Below are 24,190 nucleotides of genomic sequence, written 5' to 3' on the forward strand. Positions count from 1 at the left end.
TCTGTTCATAGACCAGTTGCAGAGGGATGGTGAGTTATTCCTTTGGACTACAAATCCCAGGTAACGAAGACATCTGAATCGCTCAGTAGCTATATAACCTTCCAGTTAAACATTGTTTATCAAGGATGGGCACGTTATAAAATACTAGTATATCATTCATCTGATACTCCCCATCCCTAACATATGGCATCAAAAATTCTACACACACCGAGAAAAACCATAAACTCCTTATTGTATTTATTTCTTAGGGCTGGTTTGCATATCACGTAAATAATATGTTCTTGAACTGCCCTGTAAATCCTTGATATAACCCAAATGGGCTCAATATCTAGAACCCACTCAGCATGTCTACTCTGCAAGTTAATGGGCTTTAAAGCCCCTATTCAGTTGCATTATACTGTACGTTTTTACGTGAGCTCAGGCTTATGAAGCACTTGAGACCCCTCATGATTATTTTTTGCAAATGTTATGTTTGCTCAGAAGTGCTCAAATAAGTTTTCTTGGTTGATAAGCAACAAGTGCTACTGGCTGTGAGCTGTGATCTCCAGACTCCTAGGGGCGGCCAGGGGTGTCATTCACTAGAGAACACCTTTAACCCTCCCCCACATGAAGCTAAAGGAAGATTATCTCTGGTTTCCAATACTGAAGTGTGGTTTAAGAGTGCAGATAAATCCTGGAGTAGTTACCCATAGCAACCCAAAAATTCCATTTACATTTTTTCTATGGAACAATTTCAGATTGGGGGATAGCATCAGCAGATCCTACCTATATTTATAGCCGATGACCACGTGCCGCTGCACAGATGAACTAAGAATACACTAACCAAGTAATGACAGCTTAATATTTTGCGTGGAGTTATCTTGTAAGAATGACCTAGTATTCTGATATATGTAATAATACTCCCTTTAATTTGCTAATGTAAGAAGATTTTCACTATTCATTTAGGGAATAATCTTCTAAGGTGTAAATGTGAGCTCATGAGCAGTATTTCAGCCGCCAGATTCCAGTCTTACCATGACTAAATAGCCGCTGTGCTGCCTTTTTATTCCCAAGTGAATTTAGAGCGCCCATGGACCCCCTTCTGAATACCAATTTCTCCTTTGCTTTCATCTTCTATAGGACTTTTAGACTTTTTATGTGTTCTTTCTTTTACAAGAGAGGCTGTGAACCGTGGGAGTACTGCTTTTTGCTCATTTCCAGAGGTTTTTTCTTTTTGAACATTTTTGTGTTTCCGGGTATTTTGTGAAATTGTTATTATTATTATTATTATTATTATTATTATTATTATTATTATTATTATTATTATTGTTTGTTTATATAGCACCATTAATTCCATGGTGCTTTACATTTGGGGATTGTTAAACATGTTTATTAGTAAATCCTTATAGTAACTAGAGATGAGCGAACACTAAAATGTTCGAGGTTCGAAATTCGATTCGAACAGCCGCTCACTGTTCGAGTGTTCGAATGGGTTTCGAACCCCATTATAGTCTATGGGGAACATAAACTCGTTAAGGGGGAAACCCAAATTCGTGTCTGGAGGGTCACCAAGTCCACTATGACACCCCAGGAAATGATACCAACACCCTGGAATGACACTGGGACAGCAGGGGAAGCATGTCTGGGGGCATAAAAGTCACTTTATTTCATGGAAATCCCTGTCAGTTTGCGATTTTCGCAAGCTAACTTTTCCCCATAGAAATGCATTGGCCAGTGCTGATTGGCCAGAGTACGGAACTCGACCAATCAGCGCTGGCTCTGCTGGAGGAGGCGGAGTCTAAGATAGCTCCACACCAGTCTCCATTCAGGTCCGACCTTAGACTCCGCCTCCTCCGGCAGAGCCAGCGCTGATTGGCCGAAGGCTGGCCAATGCATTCCTATGCGAATGCAGACTTAGCAGTGCTGAGTCAGTTTTGCTCAACTACACATCTGATGCACACTCGGCACTGCTACATCAGATGTAGCAATCTGATGTAGCAGAGCCGAGGGTGCACTAGAACCCCTGTGCAAACTCAGTTCACGCTAATAGAATGCATTGGCCAGCGCTGATTGGCCAATGCATTCTATTAGCCCGATGAAGTAGAGCTGAATGTGTGTGCTAAGCACACACATTCAGCACTGCTTCATCAAGCCAATACAATGCATTAGCCAGTGCTGATTGGCCAGAGTACGGAATTCGGCCAATCAGCGCTGGCCAATGCATTCTATTAGCCCGATGAAGTAGAGCTGAATGTGTGTGCTAAGCACACACATTCAGCACTGCTTCATCAAGCCAATACAATGCATTAGCCAGTGCTGATTGGCCAGAGTACGGAATTCGGCCAATCAGCGCTGGCTCTGCTGGAGGAGGCGGAGTCTAAGATCGCTCCACACCAGTCTCCATTCAGGTCCGACCTTAGACTCCGCCTCCTCCGGCAGAGCCAGCGCTGATTGGCCGAAGGCTGGCCAATGCATTCCTATGCGAATGCAGACTTAGCAGTGCTGAGTCAGTTTTGCTCAACTACACATCTGATGCACACTCGGCACTGCTACATCAGATGTAGCAATCTGATGTAGCAGAGCCGAGGGTGCACTAGAACCCCTGTGCAAACTCAGTTCACGCTAATAGAATGCATTGGCCAGCGCTGATTGGCCAATGCATTCTATTAGCCCGATGAAGTAGAGCTGAATGTGTGTGCTAAGCACACACATTCAGCACTGCTTCATCAAGCCAATACAATGCATTAGCCAGTGCTGATTGGCCAGAGTACGGAATTCGGCCAATCAGCGCTGGCCAATGCATTCTATTAGCCCGATGAAGTAGAGCTGAATGTGTGTGCTAAGCACACACATTCAGCACTGCTTCATCAAGCCAATACAATGCATTAGCCAGTGCTGATTGGCCAGAGTACGGAATTCGGCCAATCAGCGCTGGCTCTGCTGGAGGAGGCGGAGTCTAAGGTCGGACCTGAATGGAGACTGGTGTGGAGCGATCTTAGACTCCGCCTCCTCCAGCAGAGCCAGCGCTGATTGGCCGAATTCCGTACTCTGGCCAATCAGCACTGGCTAATGCATTGTATTGGCGTGATGAAGCAGTGCTGAATGTGTGTGCTTAGCACACACATTCAGCTCTACTTCATCGGGCTAATAGAATGCATTGGCCAGCGCTGATTGGCCGAATTCCGTACTCTGGCCAATCAGTGCTGGCCAATGCATTCTATTAGCTTGATGAAGCAGAGTGTGCACAAGGGTTCAAGCGCACCCTCGGCTCTGATGTAGCAGAGCCGAGGCTGCACAAGGGTTCAAGCGCACCCTCGGCTCTGATGTAGGAGAGCCGAGGGTGCACTTGAACCCTTGTGCAGCCTCGGCTCTGCTACATCAGAGCCGAGGGTGCGCTTGAACCCTTGTGCACACTCTGCTTCATCAAGCTAATAGAATGCATTGGCCAGCGCTGATTGGCCAATGTATTCTATTAGCCTGATGAAGTAGAGCTGAATGTGTGTGCTAAGCACACATTCAGCTCTACTTCATCGGGCTAATAGAATGCATTGGCCAGCGCTGATTGGCCAGAGTACGGAACTCGACCAATCAGCGCTGGCTCTGCTGGAGGAGGCGGAGTCTAAGATCGCTCCACACCAGTCTCCATTCAGGTCCGACCTTAGACTCCGCCTCCTCCAGCAGAGCCAGCGCTGATTGGCCGAATTCCGTACTCTGGCCAATCAGCACTGGCTAATGCATTGTATTGGCGTGATGAAGCAGTGCTGAATGTGTGTGCTTAGCACACACATTCAGCTCTACTTCATCGGGCTAATAGAATGCATTGGCCAATCAGCGCTGGCCAATGCATTCTATTAGCGTGAACTGAGTTTGCACAGGGGTTCTAGTGCACCCTCGGCTCTGCTACATCAGATTGCTACATCTGATGTAGCAGTGCCGAGTGTGCATCAGATGTGTAGTTGAGCAAAACTGACTCAGCACTGCTAAGTCTCTGCATTCGCATAGGAATGCATTGGCCAGCCTTCGGCCAATCAGCGCTGGCTCTGCCGGAGGAGGCGGAGTCTAAGGTCGGACCTGAATGGAGACTGGTGTGGAGCGATCTTAGACTCCGCCTCCTCCAGCAGAGCCAGCGCTGATTGGTCGAGTTCCGTACTCTGGCCAATCAGCGCTGGCCAATGCATTCTATTAGCCCGATGAAGTAGAGCTGAATGTGTGTGCTTAGCACACACATTCAGCTCTACTTCATCAGGCTAATAGAATACATTGGCCAATCAGCGCTGGCCAATGCATTCTATTAGCTTGATGAAGCAGAGTGTGCACAAGGGTTCAAGCGCACCCTCGGCTCTGATGTAGCAGAGCTGAGGGTGCACAAGGGTTCAAGTGCACCCTCGGCTCTCCTACATCAGAGCCGAGGGTGCGCTTGAACCCTTGTGCAGCCTCGGCTCTGCTACATCAGAGCCGAGGGTGCGCTTGAACCCTTGTGCACACTCTGCTTCATCAAGCTAATAGAATGCATTGGCCAGCACTGATTGGCCAGAGTACGGAATTCGGCCAATCAGCGCTGGCCAATGCATCCCTATGGGAAAAAGTTTATCTCACAAAAATCACAATTACACACCCGATAGAGCCCCAAAAAGTTATTTTTAATAACATTCCCCCCTAAATAAAGGTTATCCCTAGCTATCCCTGCCTGTACAGCTATCCCTGTCTCATAGTCACAAAGTTCACATTCTCATATGACCCGGATTTGAAATCCACTATTCGTCTAAAATGGAGGTCACCTGATTTCGGCAGCCAATGACTTTTTCCAATTTTTTTCAATGCCCCCAGTGTCGTAGTTCCTGTCCCACCTCCCCTGCGCTGTTATTGGTGCAAAAAAGGCGCCAGGGAAGGTGGGAGGGGAATCGAATTTTGGCGCACTTTACCACGTGGTGTTCGATTCGATTCGAACATGGCGAACACCCTGATATCCGATCGAACATGTGTTCGATAGAACACTGTTCGCTCATCTCTAATAGTAACCCTTCTATTCATGCAGTTATATCCAGAAGTATTGCTCTGAATTAAAATGCAGGTAGGGGAAACCCATAATAGCTTGTGCTTTGTTACTCGGACTATTCGGTCTGCATGCTTGTCACAGAAGTAGGTAATCACTAAAGAATGGCCCCGCAATCTTCTTTTTCTATTTGACTGCATGACTGGTATGTATGGGTCATGAGATTTTGCTGAACAAATGTTTTTACTATTGTGAGTGTTGTGGCTATGGGACAGGCCATAGATATACTTCTACACTACTGTGAATGTGGTGTTATATTAACCAATAATAATTTATCTCCATGTAGTTTGCATTGTTGGCAGCATGTCACCCTGTTTAAATGGGGTCTGACTTTTCTGATTCCTAAAATATGTCATCACCTGACAAACAAGAATTTGGTCATTCAACCGGTGATCTTTTTCATGTTTAAGGCACTACCACACAATGCACTGTGTGGCGGCTATAACCGCACTACAGGAATGGCCATCTGATGCTTTCACCAGTGTGAACATAAATTGATATGGTTTTCCCTTATGACTGGCAGCATGGTAACCTGCAAAACTGTGTGTCCCGTAATGAGGAAAAGCTGCTAATCAATTAGTGATTTCACTTCTGTAAGTGAAAGCCCCCGCGACCCCTTCCTACAATGCCACATGGTAGATTGTGTAGCAGCAACCTTACGTAGGCAAACTATCAGGAACAACCATTCTTAGAAATGGTCCGTCACCATAATTAGTACAATAATAGCTTTGTGTATAGTGGCCTTTTAGGCTCTGATTTCGCTACTATTCACAGTCTCTATTGTGGGTTCTGCCACATTTAAAATAAAAAATAGTACAGCGTACAGCAGTATTCTTGTCTTCATATTGAAAGAAAATTTGATGGATCTCAAGGTGTAAGGCCTTATACACATGTCAGTGATTGTGAACCAAAACCAGAGCAGTTTGAAAACCCTACAGTCACTAGTCTGTGTGTAGTCTCCATATACAATCACTGATGCAAGGCACTGATATGTGGATGAATCAGATGACTTGCCTATCACCGATTTATGGCTTGAGTAGTTTTAGTTCTTGGTTTCATTATCTTTATACACATTAGCACATTATCTTATTTATGTAGTAGTGTTTGCATCATTTATTAAGTTTTTTTATTTTTGATCTTTGGGTCACGCGTGACATGACTACCATGACTTTGATTTCTCTGTGGAAATTGATATTTAGACAACAATGTATATTTGTGTTCTATTTTTTACATCATTGTTTTTCAAGGGTGTTACCATGTAAATGCCATTTGGTCCTTACAAGTCAGTTTGGCTGTATGCATGCTTTTACAGGAATTTCTATGGAAGTTTTTCTGGATAGTGATGATCGAGCACTCCGATGGGACAGCTATCTGAGCTGAGATTGGGTTCTACCCAGTGTTGGGCTGGAGTGCCTAGGGACCACCAGTAAAATTCAGGGCCCACTATACAGCTATATGCTAATATTTCCCAAAACTCATTTGCAAATTCTCAAAATATTGCCAACATACATTTATTTTCCAATAGTAGTTTGCTGCCATATCCTTGCCTCTGACCGTCTCTGTCCTAAGGTAAATATGGTGTATTTTCAGACTGTTTAAGTTTACATGGTCTGACCAGTGGCATAACTACCGCCATAGTAGCAGAGGCAGCTGCCACAGGGCCCGGGACATTAGGAGCCCGTGACAGCCGCTACCGCTGCTATCATTATACTCGGGGGGGGGGGGGGGGTGTCTTTTCGGACCCCCGAGTATAAGGCCCGGGAGAGGTAAGAGACATAAAAAACACTGTTACTTACCTCTCCACGATCCTGGCCAGGCCTCCTTCCTAGTTGTCTGACGTCACATGAACTCGGCCTGCGTCCCGGGTCATGTGACGTCATTGAAGGAGGCTGACAGCGTAGGAGTCGGGGGACAGGTAAGAAACAGTAGTTTTTTATGTTTTTATTCCCCCCGGGTCTCTCCCCCCGGGTCTCCGATTATTATATTAGTATAATAATTGTTTATCGGTGTCCACAGTGGGACATAATAGTGTGTGCAGGGGCCACTAGGGGACATAATACTGTGTGCAAGGGCCACTATGGGACATAATAGAGCGCGCAGGAATGCGTAGGAGGGGGTCTGTCAAGGTCGTCGGTGTCGGTCAGGGGGGGCATGTCAAAAGTTCGCCACGGGGCCCCGCCATACCTAGTTACGGCACTGGGTCTGACTATTAGTAAATGTAATACAATGTTTTTTTTAAGGCAAATTTACAAACCACAAATCACTGAGGAAATATTGGTGGTGTAAAAAATGGTGATCAAGGTGTCTGAACTTTCCATCTGTGTGATCAATGCAGCTGGCAGGGAGGACGTTGCGGATCTAGGATCTAGTTGGCTCTTTTAATAGACTTTGCAGTATTGTATGTTTTTTGCACCTTGATGCTAAGATTGCTTACTCTGTAGTATCTCTTGGGTCAGACAGGCTGTACTATGATAATGTGCCCCTGTGTGATGCAAATATGCACTAAAAATAAGCAGTACAGTCATAAATAAACATGGAGTGATTTGTTAACACGGAGCGTGCTTATTTTGCATGTGTGGTGATCTGCATTATGAATATGACATGCTTTACTGTTTCCAGCACATTTCAATAGCGAGACCAACAGCGCAAATGGTTGTATCCTTATGTTAACACTTTAGCTGCTCATGAGCATATAAGACCAGTTAATTGAACCATCATTCTGCTCAGACAGTTATGGTTTATTAAAAAATATACGCCATAAATATCTGAAATTAGAAATGCAAGAATGTTCGCACTTCTGTAGGGAATAAAGTGAGCTAGAGCATTTTTTTTCTGCATCTCTGTTTCCCTATGCAGATACTCTATTACAGGGGTAGGCAGCCTTCGGCACTCCAGCTGGTGTACAACTACAACTCCCAGCATGCATACTTGTTCTGCTGTATTTGGAACTCTTAAGGAAGTGAATGAAGCATGTTGGGATTTGTAGTTTCACAGCAGCTGGAGTGCCAGAGGTTGCTGACCCCTGCTCTAGTATATACTTATGAGCATCTCTAGCTCTGGTCATAGACACAATCTACTTATATTCCCAATAGATCATTATATGGGCATTTTGGAGCCACTGGGCTTAATGGTGAAAAGTGATCATAGCGAAGTGCTTTTATTAACAGCAGAATTATAATAAATCCTATCTATGCTGTAAAAAACATGTTTGTACTTACAATACTTATTTTCTTCATTTCCATTGACACAGTGCTGTCTAAATATCATTATATTTTGTTTTATTTAACCTTGCTTTTATGTCTTCCTTAGTGTGCAAGGTGGAAGGGAACGTAACCCACATGTCAGTGGTCTAGGATGGCCAGTGAAGGTTCCAATATCCCTAGCCCTGTGGTGCGCCAGATTGACAAGCAGTTTCTAATCTGCAGTATATGCCTCGACCGATACAAAAATCCAAAAGTACTTCCTTGTCTTCACACATTTTGTGAGAGGTGAGTTACTTATTGTTTGTTCTATGATCTTTAACATTCTAAATAGACATTTAGAGTATTCTTCATATTAAGAAAGTACTTGAGAGGGAAAGACAAGGAAAGATGCTTCATAGGGTAATATATCTTCACTGATATAAAGAGTAGGCTAATGTCAGAGAGTACTAGCTTAAATGCTCACCTTTAGGTTGTGCAGATGACAGCAAAACTCCTTTCACACTGTTGTGTAAGTGGGTGTTGCAGAGTCCAGACATTATGGCAATAAGGGGTCCAGTGGCCCTTGGACTGGCCCACAGGGGAGCAGGTGAATCCTCTGCTGGCCACCACAGGGAAGTGGGCCTCTAAGCTAGGATGGATCCACAATCCCTCCATCTTCTGTACAAGTGGTGTACAGCACAATACACTGACTGTACTAAATACAAAGAGACTGCTTACAGCATCTGAACCAGCCCATGTGCTCATATAATAAACTGGGCACTGATAGGGACCCCAGGACAGATTAGTTTGAAGCAAGGACTAGAAATCAGAAGCATTTTTGTTATGGACGTTGATGACTTATCGTTAGGAAAAATTGTCCATATCAGATCAATGAGGGGTAGGAAACCTTGCGCCCCCCACTGAACAGTTGTTCTCAGCAGCCATTGGCTCTAGGATTAAGACAGAGAATGTAGACAGAAGCACAGCGCCATTGTCTGTTTAGTGGATGTTCTGGGCTATTGCAGCTCAGCTTCCAATCAGGAGAGTAGTAGCAGAGTTGTAGTAACTTAGCACAGCCATTAAACAGAATAAAAACTGCTTCCAGCTTCATCTGTGATCGTTCTAGCACTGACAGCTGCTGAAAACAGGTGGTCAGTGAAGGTGCCTGGTGTTGAACTCCCGCTGATCTGATATTGATACTTTGTCCACAGGCAATCAATATCCATAACCCCCTTTATGCACAGAAATTAGCAAATTATTATAACGTAGTCTTAATTTTGCTGAACAAATATAACACATTTTACCCTTTTATGCAACGATAAAGAAAGATAATTCGACAATGTACACATGAATAGCTGCAAAATAGCAAAACAATGGCAGTACTAGATCAGTGATACAATTCATCTCATAACGAATAAAACCAAAATCCTTAAATAGGATAATTTATATAGTTAGAACTCATAAATGGTGTCAATTAAGATTAGTACAGTAAAAAATGAATATAAATGTATTAGAAAATAAAAACTGTATTATTGGAAGATTCTGCATTTCCTTTTTACAATAGTAGGGCAGTCTGAGTATTGTCAACTTCTCCTATGTGATCATTCAAAGCTTCACATTAGAATAATAAAGATACTAATAAAGAAAAGTAATGTTATGTAAGTATCAGATAGTAAGTAAGATAGATTTAGGATGCCCATAAACATTAGATATTTGTTAAAATCTAACATTTTTACATCTCTCAACCAAAGACGCAAGTTCATAGAGCTGAATGTGCGTAATACTGGGCGATCGAATATTAATGTGCATTGTATATTTATTGTTCGTATTTAGACTTTGGTAGTAATTTTTATGAACTCCATTAGTCAAAATGTCAACTGAGCCAGAGAACATTGGTTATCTTGTGGAGCAGTTCCTTCTCTTCTCTATATAGTAGAGCTCCAGGTGGTCCTCCATGTTTTATGTTATTGGTCAGTCATTGTTCACAAGTGATATCCTTAAACCTTGTCCTTTATAATATTAAACTATCCTGGACTATGAATGCTGCTGACACTGACAATACCCGTGTGCATGACATGTGCTTACTGCTCAACCATAAAGGTTCAGGTATTGAATTAAATTTATTTTAGTTACATATTAATCTGTTTCAATGCTAGTAAACTACTTATTAGTTATTTATTAAGACAGTCTGTGCAGTATTCACCACTACCTCTCTATAATATACAGTATATCTAACTTTATTGTATGGATTCTTCATTTTTCACATATTCTGAAGGTGTCTACCTATTTAATAAAGAGCCAAATCTGTGTACAACCAGCTTTCTGCTAAATAGAGAAATCCATTCATTTTAGTGGACTGGTGTTCCCAAATGAGCAGGGATATATTGATAGTTAAGCTTGGCCAAGCTATGGTAGTGACCAAGTTAAAAGGTTGTGACCCTCTATCTAGTACCTGGGACCCTTTCAGTCCAATAGAGGGAGTCTATATGCTCAGACCGCACTATCAAACAATGTTAGTGAACGTTGTGTAATCCCTTTGAGTTGTCTGCAGTCATTGATAGGATTCTACCAAAAAGTAGAAAACCTTTTATATAGAAATTGCATATGAGATAACTGTTGGACTAGTGTCAGGAATCTGAATAAATACTCCAAGTCCAAGAGTCCTGACGTATCCTTTTTCTCTGGAAAGTGCTGTGCTTTACTATACAGAGGACCACCGCAAAAGAAAACCACATACCATACTGTATACTACTACTTTTTTCCCTCTCTCTCCAGTGGATCCTTATGGGGGTTGATGTCACTGCTTGGTATCTGTCACAGTTTTCCTTAGAGCATATACAACCAATTGCAGGCCCATATGTGGTGCATAATAAGTCTTAAATGTTGTCTAATATTGACAAGCATTCTTGCTAAAGCGATATATAAGAATAATGCAATAGTTTGTCTTATCAAGGTCAATATGAGACACTGTCCCTTATTTTATAACCCATGTTCATCCAACCAGCCAAGATAATCCATGATTATTTTCCTTTGCAAGTTTATCCTGAATGTAATTATCTCCTTGTTTATTACTATAACCCTTATGTTGATAAAGTGAACTCTGCTATGAAGCTACCCGGAGGAGATAGTGTAGTGAAAAGTTCAGGTGAGGCGATCTGTATTTGCAGTGATTCTGGACAATGTATAACTATTGCGGTATCCTTTCTGTGACATTTCAGGTGTTTGCAGAATTACATTCCAGCTCACAGCTTGACCCTCTCTTGCCCAGTCTGCCGCCAGACCTCAATTCTACCCGAGAAGGGTGTGTCTGCGCTACAGAATAACTTCTTCATTACTAACCTGATGGACGTGCTGCAGCGGAGTCCAGATAATGGTATAGAAGAGTCCTCCATTCTGGAGACAGTGAATGCTGTTGCTGCTGGAAAACCTTTGTCGTGTCCTAATCATGATGGCAATGTAAGAAATTTGTGTATCATGGGATTTACTGAATTTATACAAGTATAATGTGTATTATAATAGTGGTTGTTTTTGTTGTCTGTCTGAACCAGCGATGTCCTTCTAGCATTCCAGATCTGCATGCAGTCCTCATTTGCTTTAGGTGTGGACCAGGCCCAAAAGAGAACGAAAACTCGTATGGTATAGCTTTCTCTTTGAGAATTATGATCAGTCGTGTTGACGCCTGTACTCTGAAAGTTCTGCTATATCATGGGAACACAACTATTTACTAAAACCGACATGACAGTAGTGGGAACCAATCCTATTCAAGCCCAGGGACACATGGGGAGTACTCGCAGTGCACAAGTTGTTGCAAAATCAGTGTCTAAACCACTGTGATGTAGAGTAACAATGTAGTGGGTGAGCTTTAAATAAATCCCACTGCAGAAAAAAGTTTGTAGAGCAGAGTGTTTTGCGCTGCAAGCTTTGAATACACAATGTGTGAATTATGGCTTAGGCTGGTCTTACACGACCATATTGAATATACGGTCCGCAAGTTGCTGATCAGCAACACTAGTTGCTTATCGGCAACATAGGCTCCGCAGATGTCCGCGTCCTGCCGCACTTGTCCATAGAGTTCTATGGGAGAGTCCGTGCAGTGCCGCAATTCACGGCCATTACGGACATGTCCTACAAATTGCTGACCACGGTTGCGGCCCGGCCACACCACAGATAAAATATCTGGTGGTGTAAGAGGCCACATTGAATATAATGTGTCTGCAATTGAAAACCCGCAATTGAAAACCCTCAATTGTGGACCATTTGCGGACTTAAATTACGGTCGTGTAAGATGTGGGTTTCGTCCTTGAGACCAGGCCTACCACCTGGGAATTGTGGCTGTATGCGGCACTGAGAAACAGCTAATTTCAGTTGTTTATTTTTGCCACAGGTAGGTTTACTGCGGGATCTTCACCATTGACATCCTACAACAAACCAGCCTTGTGTGTTCTTAATCTTAAAGGGTTTGTCCCATCAGGACGACCCTGGTCTATATGCTGTGTAAGGTTCATGGTCATGAAGGGTGGTGTGCATCACTGATTGCTGTGGAAACCAAAATGTATAGATACTGATGGCTATAGTAGAATGATAAAATAATCATTATACAGTGATTAAAGGATTTGTCCCAACAGGAGTAAGATATTAGTTATGAGCTCACTGCAAGGGTTAAGGGAGGCGAGTCTGGCAATTAAATAATAATAGGTCTCCGATTCATGTCTACAGTACCTCCAGAAGCAGCACATTTGTCCACCTGACAGCTGCCGAAGATATGTATATTTAGTGTAGGCAATCCTTTCTGTGCTAAATGTATCAACAACACAAGTCCTCTCCTGCCCTAGATCACATTGCATTTGCTCAGGTACAGGGTATCATTTGCATTTAGCTCACAGAGGATTGTCTAGACTGGATGCAGCTGTGTTCACCTCTCAGCTGTAAGTCTATTAGGTCTGCAGGGGTTTTCAGCCTTTTAAGTGCCAACCACAGTTTTAACCCCTTAGCGACCTTTGACGTACTATTACGTCATAGACGCGAGGTACTTCGCGCACCATGAAGTAATAATACGTCATGGTGATTCCGCCCGCTCACTAGCTGAGCGGGCGGAATCGGAACTGAGTGATAGCTGTTACTGACAGCTATCACCCTTTTCCATAACCTCCGGTCGGTACTTTTACCGATCGGAGGTTTTAACCCTTTGATTGCGATGGTCAAACATGACCACCGCAAACAAAGGGTGCCGCGATCTCTCCCCCCCCCGCCGGCACCCCCCGCGGCGAGATCGGTGGGTGCCGGTATCTGTAATATGTAGTCTGGGGTCTGGTTAGTAAATGTGTAAATTCTAGGGCTAAATGAATATATTAGTGACAGAAATTGAAAAATGTAAATTTGACCTCCATTTTGTTTTAATTGTTGTGAAATGCTGAAAGGGTTAAGAAACTTTCTAACTGCTGTTTTAGATTCTTTCAGGAGTGCAGTTTTTAGAATGGGGTGACTTTTGGGGGGTTTTATTAGAGAGGCCTTTCAAGTTCCCTTCAGAACTGAACTGGTCCCTTGAAAAATGTGTTTTGGAAATTTTCTTGAAAATTTGGAAAATTACTGCTTGACTTGTAAGCCTTATAATATCTGAAAAAAATGAAAGGGTGATTAAAATTTGATTGCTACATAAATCAGAGACATGGTTAATTATATTTATGAAAAAATTCGGGTAGTATGACTTTCTATTTGAAAGGCTTGCAATTTCAAAGTTTGAAAACTGCATTTTTTTCAAAATTTTCACCAAATTTCCTATTTTTTCATAATTAAAGACAAAACATATCGACGAAAATTTACTACTGACATGAAGTACAATGTGTTACGAAAAAACAATCTCAGAATCACTTGTGTAAGTTAAAGCGTCTCAAAGTTATCGCCATTTAAAGTGACACATGTCAGATTTGAAAAAAGAGGCCTGGTCCTTAAGTCACTTTTGGGCTGTGTCTTTAAGGGGTTAATCTATGTATTGTGCTCCTTGGCTGACTTCATGCTAAAAAAAGAACAATGTTTTCTATAGAATTTCATACCATTCTAAATATGAAAGTATGCAGATATTATTGCCTCAGTAACTGTTCTCCTTCATTAGGTTGTGTGAACAATAGTTCTTCTGGGTGACTGGATTCCTATCTGTAGTGTCGCGTGAATGGACAATGAGCAGAAGGGAGTGAAAGGAGCTGAGTAAATAGGATCACAAGTAATTCTGCTTGTCATGTGTACAATCTTGTTACTTGAACCCACCTAATCCTTTTGACCATTAATTCTAAATGGTAATTCTTTAGTACATCATGATTAGTGAGTTGGAGTCTTGGCCTGGCCCCAGCAGTTCTAGAAATTTGCTGGACAGAATAAAGCATTATACTAACTACAAGGACATTTCTAATGTTTAGGTTATTAGAACATCCTATTCTGTTTTCCCGAACCTTTGGTAAGAAATCCACAGCACTCCATATACTATGATGCAGTGACCGCACTTCTTTATTAATCCAGCATGTGAGAAATAAGCATGGTCAGACATTGATCATGGCCTATAAAATCACAGAAAGTTGATGCAAATCTAAACACAAAAATCAGTTATAATAGAAATAGGTGATGTAAAATATATATAATATTTGGTGAAATCCTTACTCACATGTTGACCCATTGTGTAACATGATTGAAGGATTAAGCTTCTTATAAAAACATGGTGATTATATTTTTAGTGTCTTCAAGGAAAACTAATTACAGGGAAAACTTCCAGAATAACAGAAATATCATTCAATGTCTTATAAGCTTACACCATAGAAGAAGATCATACTTGGGTTTCTTCAATCTGGATATCTTGTAGTTCCAGCTTGGTTCATGCTTCTTCATCTGGTTGATGGCCTCTTGTGGGATGGTCACAACATCTTCAGGTGACGGAGAAGAAAGATAGAAGCAGACCTTACATAGAAGATCATAACTCATTTATGTCCATGGGAGGGGGTGTTCCCCATCATCCTAAAGCTTCTTTGTTTCTACATCAGGACAACTCTAAAATAGTGTACCTTTACCACACCCATGTACCATAAGATAGAAGAGTGTTGTCAGCAGCTAAAATTAACCATGAATATTGTAACATAATAATATTTAACAGGTGACAAAATAAAATACAACATAAAATAAAACATAGGATCAACAAATTTCCACCATATAGAATAAAATATGCTGTTAATGCATGAAAAATGAATAACATAATGTGTACAGAGAAGCAAATATGACAGGTGTCCAATATTTACTGAAGAGATTTAGGACACTAGAAAGCAAACAGCATGACCTATGAGGATACAAAGAAAATCAAATATCACACATGCAGGTAGTATTGAAGCAGTGTTCTACCTGTGTAATAATAGGTCTCTGATAACTAAATATTAACATGACAGCTGCAGCTAATCCCTGGCCTCAGTTTCCATGTGTTCAAGGGAGGGTTTGGCTATAACACAACCCAAGCAATTGTGTGGTTCACAAGAAATCACTGGGACCCTGCAGCGTTGGGTTGTATTATGGGACTTTTTTTTTTTTTTTTTTTTTTTTTAATTGGCCACTACCTATTGTATTATTCTAACAGGTAGCAGCCAATATTTTACACATGCCACTCCTGTCCAGGCCCACCTCCACTTTGGCCTCCATGGTGCGCTGAACAGGATGTCACGTGGATGAAGAACATCAGGCTGTGACCTGATTGTGCAGAGACCAATATACTTTGTGAGGTCAAAAAAGGGGGGCATTTTACTGTGTATGCATAAAAAAGGGTGTAATGTGTTTTTTTTTTTATGTTACACTCTTAGAGTTAAAGGATTTTAACAGGTCAGACTGTGATCCCATAATGAAAGTAACCACTAGTTGATGATATGTCTTGTATAGAGATGAGGGAGTAGTATTCGATCGAATACCTCCCCGCCATAGGTATGCATGTAAGCGGCCGAACACCAAGGGGTTAAACGCATCAAATATTCGATGCGCTTAACCCCTTGGTGTTCGGCCGCTTACACGCATACCTATGGCGAGGAGGTATTTGATCGAATACTACTCGCTCATCTCTAGTCTTGTATCGTAGCTTAGAGCTAAGCTGCAATACCAGACCTAAGCTGTGGAACCGCATGGCGCTATTTTAGTTGCTATAGCCGATTTGGTATAATTTTATTTATTGTGCAGGTTAGAATACGCTATTAGAGTTTTTTGCTGTAGTAAAACAGGGATTAGTTAAAATAGTATTATCAATTACATAATTGTACTATATACATTTGTTAGTGCTAATATATTGTTCTCAAAATGTAAGTTTTTATACAATTTATGGTTAAGAATAATTTATATTTTGCATTTTGGTTTTCCTGGCTGCAGGTGATGGAATTTTACTGCCAGTCATGTGAGACTGCTATGTGCCAAGACTGTACTGGCGGGGAACATGCCGAGCACCCCACTGTGCCACTCAAAGATGTGGTGGAGCAACATAAGGCAGCGCTACAGGCTCAGCTGGATGCCGTCAAGAAGAGGTATGTGTCTCTTTCAGAGCAGGCCTGCTTTTTTTTTATGTAGTGCTCTGCAGCATGTCGTGATTAATTGGACATTACGTCTTGGTTGTTTGCCATAAATAAATGTGTTTCTTACCATAAGCAATTACCATTACATAGAACATAACTGGATCTAATGCATAATGTAACTCTTTTGCCAACAGCTTACTCTAGACTATAGCTGTACAATAAGTAGATGTATGCTGAAAAATACTTCTTCTGCTTTATTTACTGTATATGTATGTTTGTATTATTGTCTATTGTTTTGCTATAGATGTATGTATGACTTCATCATTACATTTCTTTGTATCTTTTTAGATTACCAGAAATAGACTCTGCGTTACAGGTTGTATCTGAAATCATCAACCAGCTCGCTGCACAGAAGTCCAGCATCGTCGATGAAATTCATTCAACTTTTGAGGACCTACAGAAAACATTAAATGTTCGGAAGAGCGTGTTACTCATGGAACTGGAAGTGAACTATGGGCTGAAACACAAAGTAAGTTACTTATGTCGCTAAACAACAAAGTTCATACGTACAGGTGCTTATAGATAGCATAGGTATATATATAGTCAGTTACTTAGTTTACATTTCCAGGTTTTGTATGTAGAATCTGTTCTATTAAAAGACTTATCTAGTAGAAGCCAAACTTGTGTTGAGCCTGTGGGTTGTATATCTAGGGAAGGGCGTTCTTGCTAGCTAAATATTAACTACTGTATTCTGTACTTTGGTCTTAGGTCCTCCAGGCCCAGTTGGACACGTTAATTGAAGGACAGGATAGTATCAAAAGTTGCAGCACTTTTACAGCACAAGCACTTAACCATGGGACGGAAACAGAGGTCTTGTTAGTGAAGAAACAGATGAGTGATAAGCTGAACGAATTGGCAGAGCAGGATTTCCCATTACATCCTCATGAGAATGACCAATTGGACTTCATTGTGGAAACTGAAGGCTTGAAAAAGTCTATTCACAATCTCGGAACTATACTGACCACAAATGCTGTAGCTTCTGAAACTGTAGCCACTGGTGAAGGGTTAAGACAGAGTGTTGTTGGTCAGCCTATGTCTGTTACAATTACTACAAAGGACAAAGACGGTGAACTGTGCAAAACTGGGAGTGCCTATATTTCAGCTGAGTTATTTACGCCTGACGGTAGTGTCACAGATGGAGAAATTCTAGACAATAAAAACGGCACTTATGAATATTTGTTTACGATCCCAAAGGAGGGGGACTTTACTCTATCTCTGAGACTATATGATCAGCATATTAAAGGGAGCCCCTTTAAATTGAAGGTGGTGAAGTCTGCTGATGTGTCCCCTACAACAGAGGGAGTCAAGAGGAGAGTGAAGTCTCCTGGAAGTGGGCACGTCAAACAGAAGGCAGTGAAGAGGCCAGCAAGTATGTACAGTACAGGAAAAAGGAAAGAAAACCCAATAGAGGATGATTTGATATTTAGAGTAGGTAAGTGGCATCTGTATTTTAATCTCATTTATATACTCATATAAATAATAATAAAATGTTTTTATTGTTTCATGGCTTACCCTGACAATTGTATGATTCCCCAAAGCAATGACAAGTAATAATGGTATAAAGTGATAACACTGTTCTATGTCACTGCTTGGCTGAAACTGCAACCATCTTAGAAGCTAATAATAGTGACTTAGTCATACCCCTTGTCCATCCATTCTAGGTTACCAGATCCCATGTAAACAAAATTAGAGAGTATATCCTAGTTCACAAAATGATTGTTTTGGTGGAGCTATTCTGTAAAATGTTTACTATTATAGCTCAGAATCTTCTATAAGGGTATTGGGCTATTTACTGATGTTGTTGTCAAGCATAGGAAATCGCAAAAACTTCTTGTACATTTTCATGAAAAAAATATTTCTACTAATGCAAAATAAGAGCAATTTCATGAGCACCCAATTCATTAGTAACAAAATAAAGGTTTAGCCTGTTAAACACCAAATGCATACAACATGCAATGCTCAATTCTGTATTCTCTAGTAACTTCTAATGAGGGGTTCCTTCCTAAAGTAAAAGTGTGGATTTCTCTGACTTTGGATTTAACCTTTAATAGGTTCAGTCTATAATGCTAAACAGATGATGTGGTAACTCAAGGAAAAAAGTAACATGTCATGAGAAAATGGAAAGCAGAATAAAATGCAGTGTTTGCTACTCCTCGCCATAAAACCAAATGAAATAAAGAAGAATCTGATTAATTTACAAAAAGAGCAACACTATTATACAAAAGCAACACTGTAATACAGTAAGTCACAAAGGAAAGTGCTCTTATTTAATCAAAGCTGGATACCTAAAAAGGTTAGTTAGGCCCGGTTCACATCTGCGTTCAGTATTCCGTTCGGGGAATCCACATTAGAACGGAATACCGAACGCATTGACAAGCATTAAGCTTATGAAAGTACACGGACCCCATTGATTATAATTGGGTCAGTGTGTTTTCCATGTGGTGTCTGCACGGAACACGCGGAGAGAAAAGTACTTTATGTACTACTTTCCTCTCTGCATGACTCCCTATTATATTTATATTATAATTAGAGATGAGCGAACACTAAAATGTTCGAGGTTCGAAATTCGATTCGAACAGCCGCTCACTGTTCGAATGTTCGAATGGGTTTCGAACCCCATTATAGTCTATGGGGAACATAAACTCGTTAAGGGGGAAACCCAAATTCGTGTCTGGAGGGTCACCAAGTCCACTATGACACCCCAGGAAATGATACCAACACCCTGGAATGACACTGGGACAGCAGGGGAAGCATGTCTGGGGGCATAAAAGTCACTTTATTTCATGGAAATCCCTGTCAGTTTGCGATTTTCGCAAGCTAACTTTTCCCCATAGAAATGCATTGGCCAGTGCTGATTGGCCAGAGTACGGAACTCGACCAATCAGCACTGGCTCTGCTGGAGGAGGCGGAGTCTAAGATCGCTCCACACCAGTCTCCATTCAGGTCCGACCTTAGACTCCGCCTCCTCTGGCAGAGCCAGCGCTGATTGGCCGAAGGCTGGCCAATGCATTCCTATGCGAATGCAGAGACTTAGCAGTGCTGAGTCAGTTTTGCTCAACTACACATCTGATGCACACTCGGCACTGCTACATCATATGTAGCAATCTGATGTAGCAGAGCCGAGGGTGCACTAGAACCCCTGTGCAAACTCAGTTCACGCTAATAGAATGCATTGGCCAGCGCTGATTGGCCAATGCATTCTATTAGCCCGATGAAGTAGAGCTGAATGTGTGTGCTAAGCACACACATTCAGCACTGCTTCATCACGCCAATACAATGCATTAGCCAGTGCTGATTGGCCAGAGTACGGAATTCGGCCAATCAGCGCTGGCTCTGCTGGAGGAGGCGGAGTCTAAGGTCGGACCTGAATGGAGACTGGTGTGGAGCGATCTTAGACTCCGCCTCCTCCAGCAGAGCCAGCGCTGATTGGCCGAATTCCGTACTCTGGCCAATCAGCGCTGGCCAATGCATTCTATTAGCCCGATGAAGTAGAGCTGAATGTGTGTGCTTAGCACACACATTCAGCTCTACTTCATCGGGCTAATAGAATGCATTGGCCAATCAGCGCTGGCCAATGCATTCTATTAGCTTGATGAAGCAGAGTGTGCACAAGGGTTCAAGCGCACCCTCGGCTCTGATGTAGCAGAGCCGAGGGTGCACAAGGGTTCAAGTGCACCCTCGGCTCTCCTACATCAGAGCCGAGAGTGCGCTTGAACCCTTCTGCAGCCTCGGCTCTGCTACATCAGAGCCGAGGGTGCGCTTGAACCCTTGTGCACACTCTGCTTCATCAAGCTAATAGAATGCATTGGCCAGCACTGATTGGCCAGAGTACGGAATTCAGCCAATCAGCGCTGGCCAATGCATCCCTATGGGAAAAAGTTTATCTCACAAAAATCACAATTACACACCCGATAGAGCCCCAAAAAGTTATTTTTAATAACATTCCCCCCTAAATAAAGGTTATCCCTAGCTATCCCTGCCTGTACAGCTATCCCTGTCTCATAGTCACAAAGTTCACATTCTCATATGACCCGGATTTGAAATCCACTATTCGTCTAAAATGGAGGTCACCTGATTTCGGCAGCCAATGACTTTTTCCAATTTTTTTCAATGCCCCCGGTGTCGTAGTTCCTGTCCCACCTCCCCTGCGCTGTTATTGGTGCAAAAAAGGCGCCAGGGAAGGTGGGAGGGGAATCGAATTTTGGCGCACTTTACCACGCGGTATTCGATTCGAACATGGCGAACACCCTGATATCCGATCGAACATGTGTTCGATAGAACACTGTTCGCTCATCTCTAATTATAATATTTTTGTTTTGTATAATCAATAATAATAATAATTCTTCTTTTGCCTATATGACAGTCTATACAAGGAGATTTAATACCCTGCCTGACTCACAGTTACTGCAGCAAATTGTTTCCTTTATCACTTTTAGGTACAAAAGGAAGAAATAAAGGTGAATTTACTAATCTTCAAGGAGTAGCTGCATCCACCAATGGAAAAATATTGATTGCTGATAGCAACAACCAATGTGTCCAGGTATGTTTGTTTTCTTTATAAGAACCTGGGCTTGTGCTACAGGCTTGTCCATAGCACTGCGATAAGGGAAGATTGTACTCTGTAGAGATCACAGGAAGTATATATCCACTTTAGATTGTGTACAGCCATAAAGTGAGGACTCAAGCGAGTCTGTTAATGCATAGTAAAAAGGAGCATAAATTCATTGAGTGCACTAAGAAGTAAGATGGAAGAGGAGGGTCAGTTTGCAGGTGTCTGGGGTAGGAGAAGCTTACATACTGGCAGGTTTTTGAAGATGAGATCAAGAGATTCTGAAGACAGACAGACAGTAATATGGCTTGACAGAAAGTAGCTCCTGCTTGGAAAAACCATGTCTGCCAATGCTTCCCAATTATACATTTATTTTAGCAGTTGTGATTTTGTATTTAGTATTTTAATTTTAATTTGTGCAGTTGTCAACTATTGTTCCTGTCAACCAGTGTGTGAATAAGGCTTAAAGGGAAAGTTCAGCCAGAATGTTGTTCTGACAAGTTATATGTGTCGGAAGATCATATTGATGATGATTGTATTCTACCAAAATGAATGGTCTTCATAGATTGCTTAATCTTTGTGCGCTGCAGTAAGTTTTTACCTTTTAAAATGTATTTTTCTGCCACCATTTAATACATTGAGAAAAAATGTGCAGGTGCAATGGAAGAAAAAACACAATTCTACTATTAGCATTGCTCATTGTGCAAAATAACTAACATAATATTTTAATGGTTCAGACTTTTATTTATGCGGTGATACAAATATATTTTTTTTTTACTCTGTTTAGATATTTTTATGTGATAAATGGGGGGGGGGGGGTTTATTGAGCTTTTAATATTTCTTTTGCCCTGAACATTTTTCACTTGAAATGCACTACTTGGTATATTGCACTGTAATATGCCTGTATTTTAGTGTATTGTGCTTCTCAGTTTTATCTTACTAAACCTTGCCTTAAAGGAAGTACTAAGATGGCAAGCCTGGGAGTGTTTACTAGGCCTGGGAGCCATGACAACTATTTGGAGACCCCATTTAAGGGGTTAAACAGCAAGGGTTGGAGTGGTCCTTGATCTTGGAAGTCTCAGCTGTATAACAGAACTGGCAGCTGCTTCATATGGAGCAGGTTCAGTTTCTGTACACACAAGGCCGCATCTGCTATGAAGCAGCGAGATTGAGCATTTTAATGAGCAGATCGTAGAGTTGCTGAAGGGGTGACACTGGCACCTCCATTTTCCCTGGCTGTGTTGGCAAAGTTGCAAGTTGTGGTCAGTGGAGGAGGCAGTGATCTAGAGCTGCCACTGGGTGAGTGACCTGGCACAGCCTGTCGCTCCTTTACTCCCCTCCAGAAGTACCGTTTCCTCTCCGTGTCTGCACCACTGCTTTGCCATCAAAGTTGTAAGTTAAAGGTGAGGGAATGGGCGGTGATCTGAAGTAACCGCTTCTGTGTCCTGCTTTTCAGACAACTTCCCATTCTTCCCTGCTTTCTCTCCTGCACCTCCAGCAAAGTTGAAAATTACAGTTGGATGAGCGGGAGGGGATCTGCAGCAGCTGCTTCTTTGTGAGTGACCTGGTACATTCCGCCTCTCTCTCTCTCTCCCTTCCAGAGTCATTTAGGTACCGCACCATAAGTATAATTCTGTTTTGTACTGCATTTGTGATGTGAATTTGCTTGTGTTCTGTCACAAACGATTTTCCGTTTGCATGCAGACTGTCACATGTTGACGGTCTGCAGGCAGGTGGACGATAGTCATTCATTCATGACAACTGCTCTGGCACAGACAGGCCTGTTCACAGACACAGAGCACAATCATTCATGATATTGCGTGAAATTTGTGGTGGCCACCAGGCACTGGAGGGGAGAGAGGGAGAAGCAGGTTGCGCCAGGTCACTTACACTCACTGTGACACTGTCTGTCAGGACACAGGATCATCCACTTCAACTTACAACTTTGCTGGCATAGCAGGAAACCAGATGGGGATGGAAAGCTCCATCCTGTTAGTCCTTCTTGTACTGCTGCTAATCAAAGCCAGAGAAAGTGGAGGTGCCAGTGCCACTTCTTCAGAGGTTCTGCAGTCTGTCACCTGAGACGAGTTACTCATCTCTCATCATGGCAAATACGGCCCTGAACCTGTTAATTTTCTCCTCAGGCAACAGAAAAGCTAGAATCTACACTGGGTATACATCCACAATACATATATAATGGATATCGCTAAGGGGGTTAAATCCCTTTGGCGCTACTACTGGAGATATGGTAATTTAAATGATGACGGTGTTATATTTAGTTGATTAAAATTTATTAAGTTTTTTATTCACCCAAATCTCTCAGTAATTCTACAGGGGTTTAATCAAGCACATAAAGAATATCTTGGACTTCACCAAAAAGACCATCTCTCTTGTATCCATGATACATCTGACTATCATTCTGACTGTCTTTCCCATTTTAACTGGTCCTAGTTTCACTCCGCAGCCGGAGCTTCAACCTAGAGCCATGTCCGATAAGTGATTAAAACTGTAGGAGAATGTTATCGGCTTGTTAGCCTTTCCATTGTCTATAAAGCCTATCCAGCTGCTCATTTAATGGGCTGCATAATGTACTGTGTTTACCCATGACTGTAGATGCAGCTCTGCTTTCATTCTACAGGATATGAACTCATTTCAGATTCTGATCTCAGAGCACTGAGTGGAAATTTCCACTGTGTTCATTTGTCTGCTGACACAGAGGAATGGTTTGGATTTAAATGCTATAAATCATTTTGTTGCATTACTTCCTGCGGATTGTTTCTTCAGACTTAATGGCATAATTCTGAATGTATTTCTAACCACATTATACTGAAATTAGTGTCTGTTATAT

At 41.9% G+C, this 24,190-nt stretch overlaps 1 protein-coding gene across 5 annotated transcripts in view; it reads left to right on the forward strand.

Moving 5' to 3' along the window:
- Nucleotides 1–24,190, forward strand: part of TRIM2 (tripartite motif containing 2) — a 93,647-nt gene that overhangs the window by 58,782 nt on the left and 10,675 nt on the right. For all 5 annotated transcript variants that reach the window (XM_075288298.1, XM_075288288.1, XM_075288264.1 and 2 more), the window contains 6 exons: nucleotides 8,342–8,520; nucleotides 11,433–11,670; nucleotides 16,594–16,745; nucleotides 17,082–17,262; nucleotides 17,502–18,225; nucleotides 21,230–21,333. In XM_075288298.1, the coding sequence (XP_075144399.1) occupies nucleotides 8,387–8,520; nucleotides 11,433–11,670; nucleotides 16,594–16,745; nucleotides 17,082–17,262; nucleotides 17,502–18,225; nucleotides 21,230–21,333 (1,533 nt within the window). In that variant the 5' untranslated portion in view covers nucleotides 8,342–8,386. The remainder of the gene's footprint in view (nucleotides 1–8,341; nucleotides 8,521–11,432; nucleotides 11,671–16,593; nucleotides 16,746–17,081; nucleotides 17,263–17,501; nucleotides 18,226–21,229; nucleotides 21,334–24,190) is intronic.

The sequence above is a fragment of the Leptodactylus fuscus genome, chromosome 1 (assembly GCF_031893055.1).
Source record: "Leptodactylus fuscus isolate aLepFus1 chromosome 1, aLepFus1.hap2, whole genome shotgun sequence".
NCBI lineage: Eukaryota > Metazoa > Chordata > Amphibia > Anura > Leptodactylidae > Leptodactylus > Leptodactylus fuscus.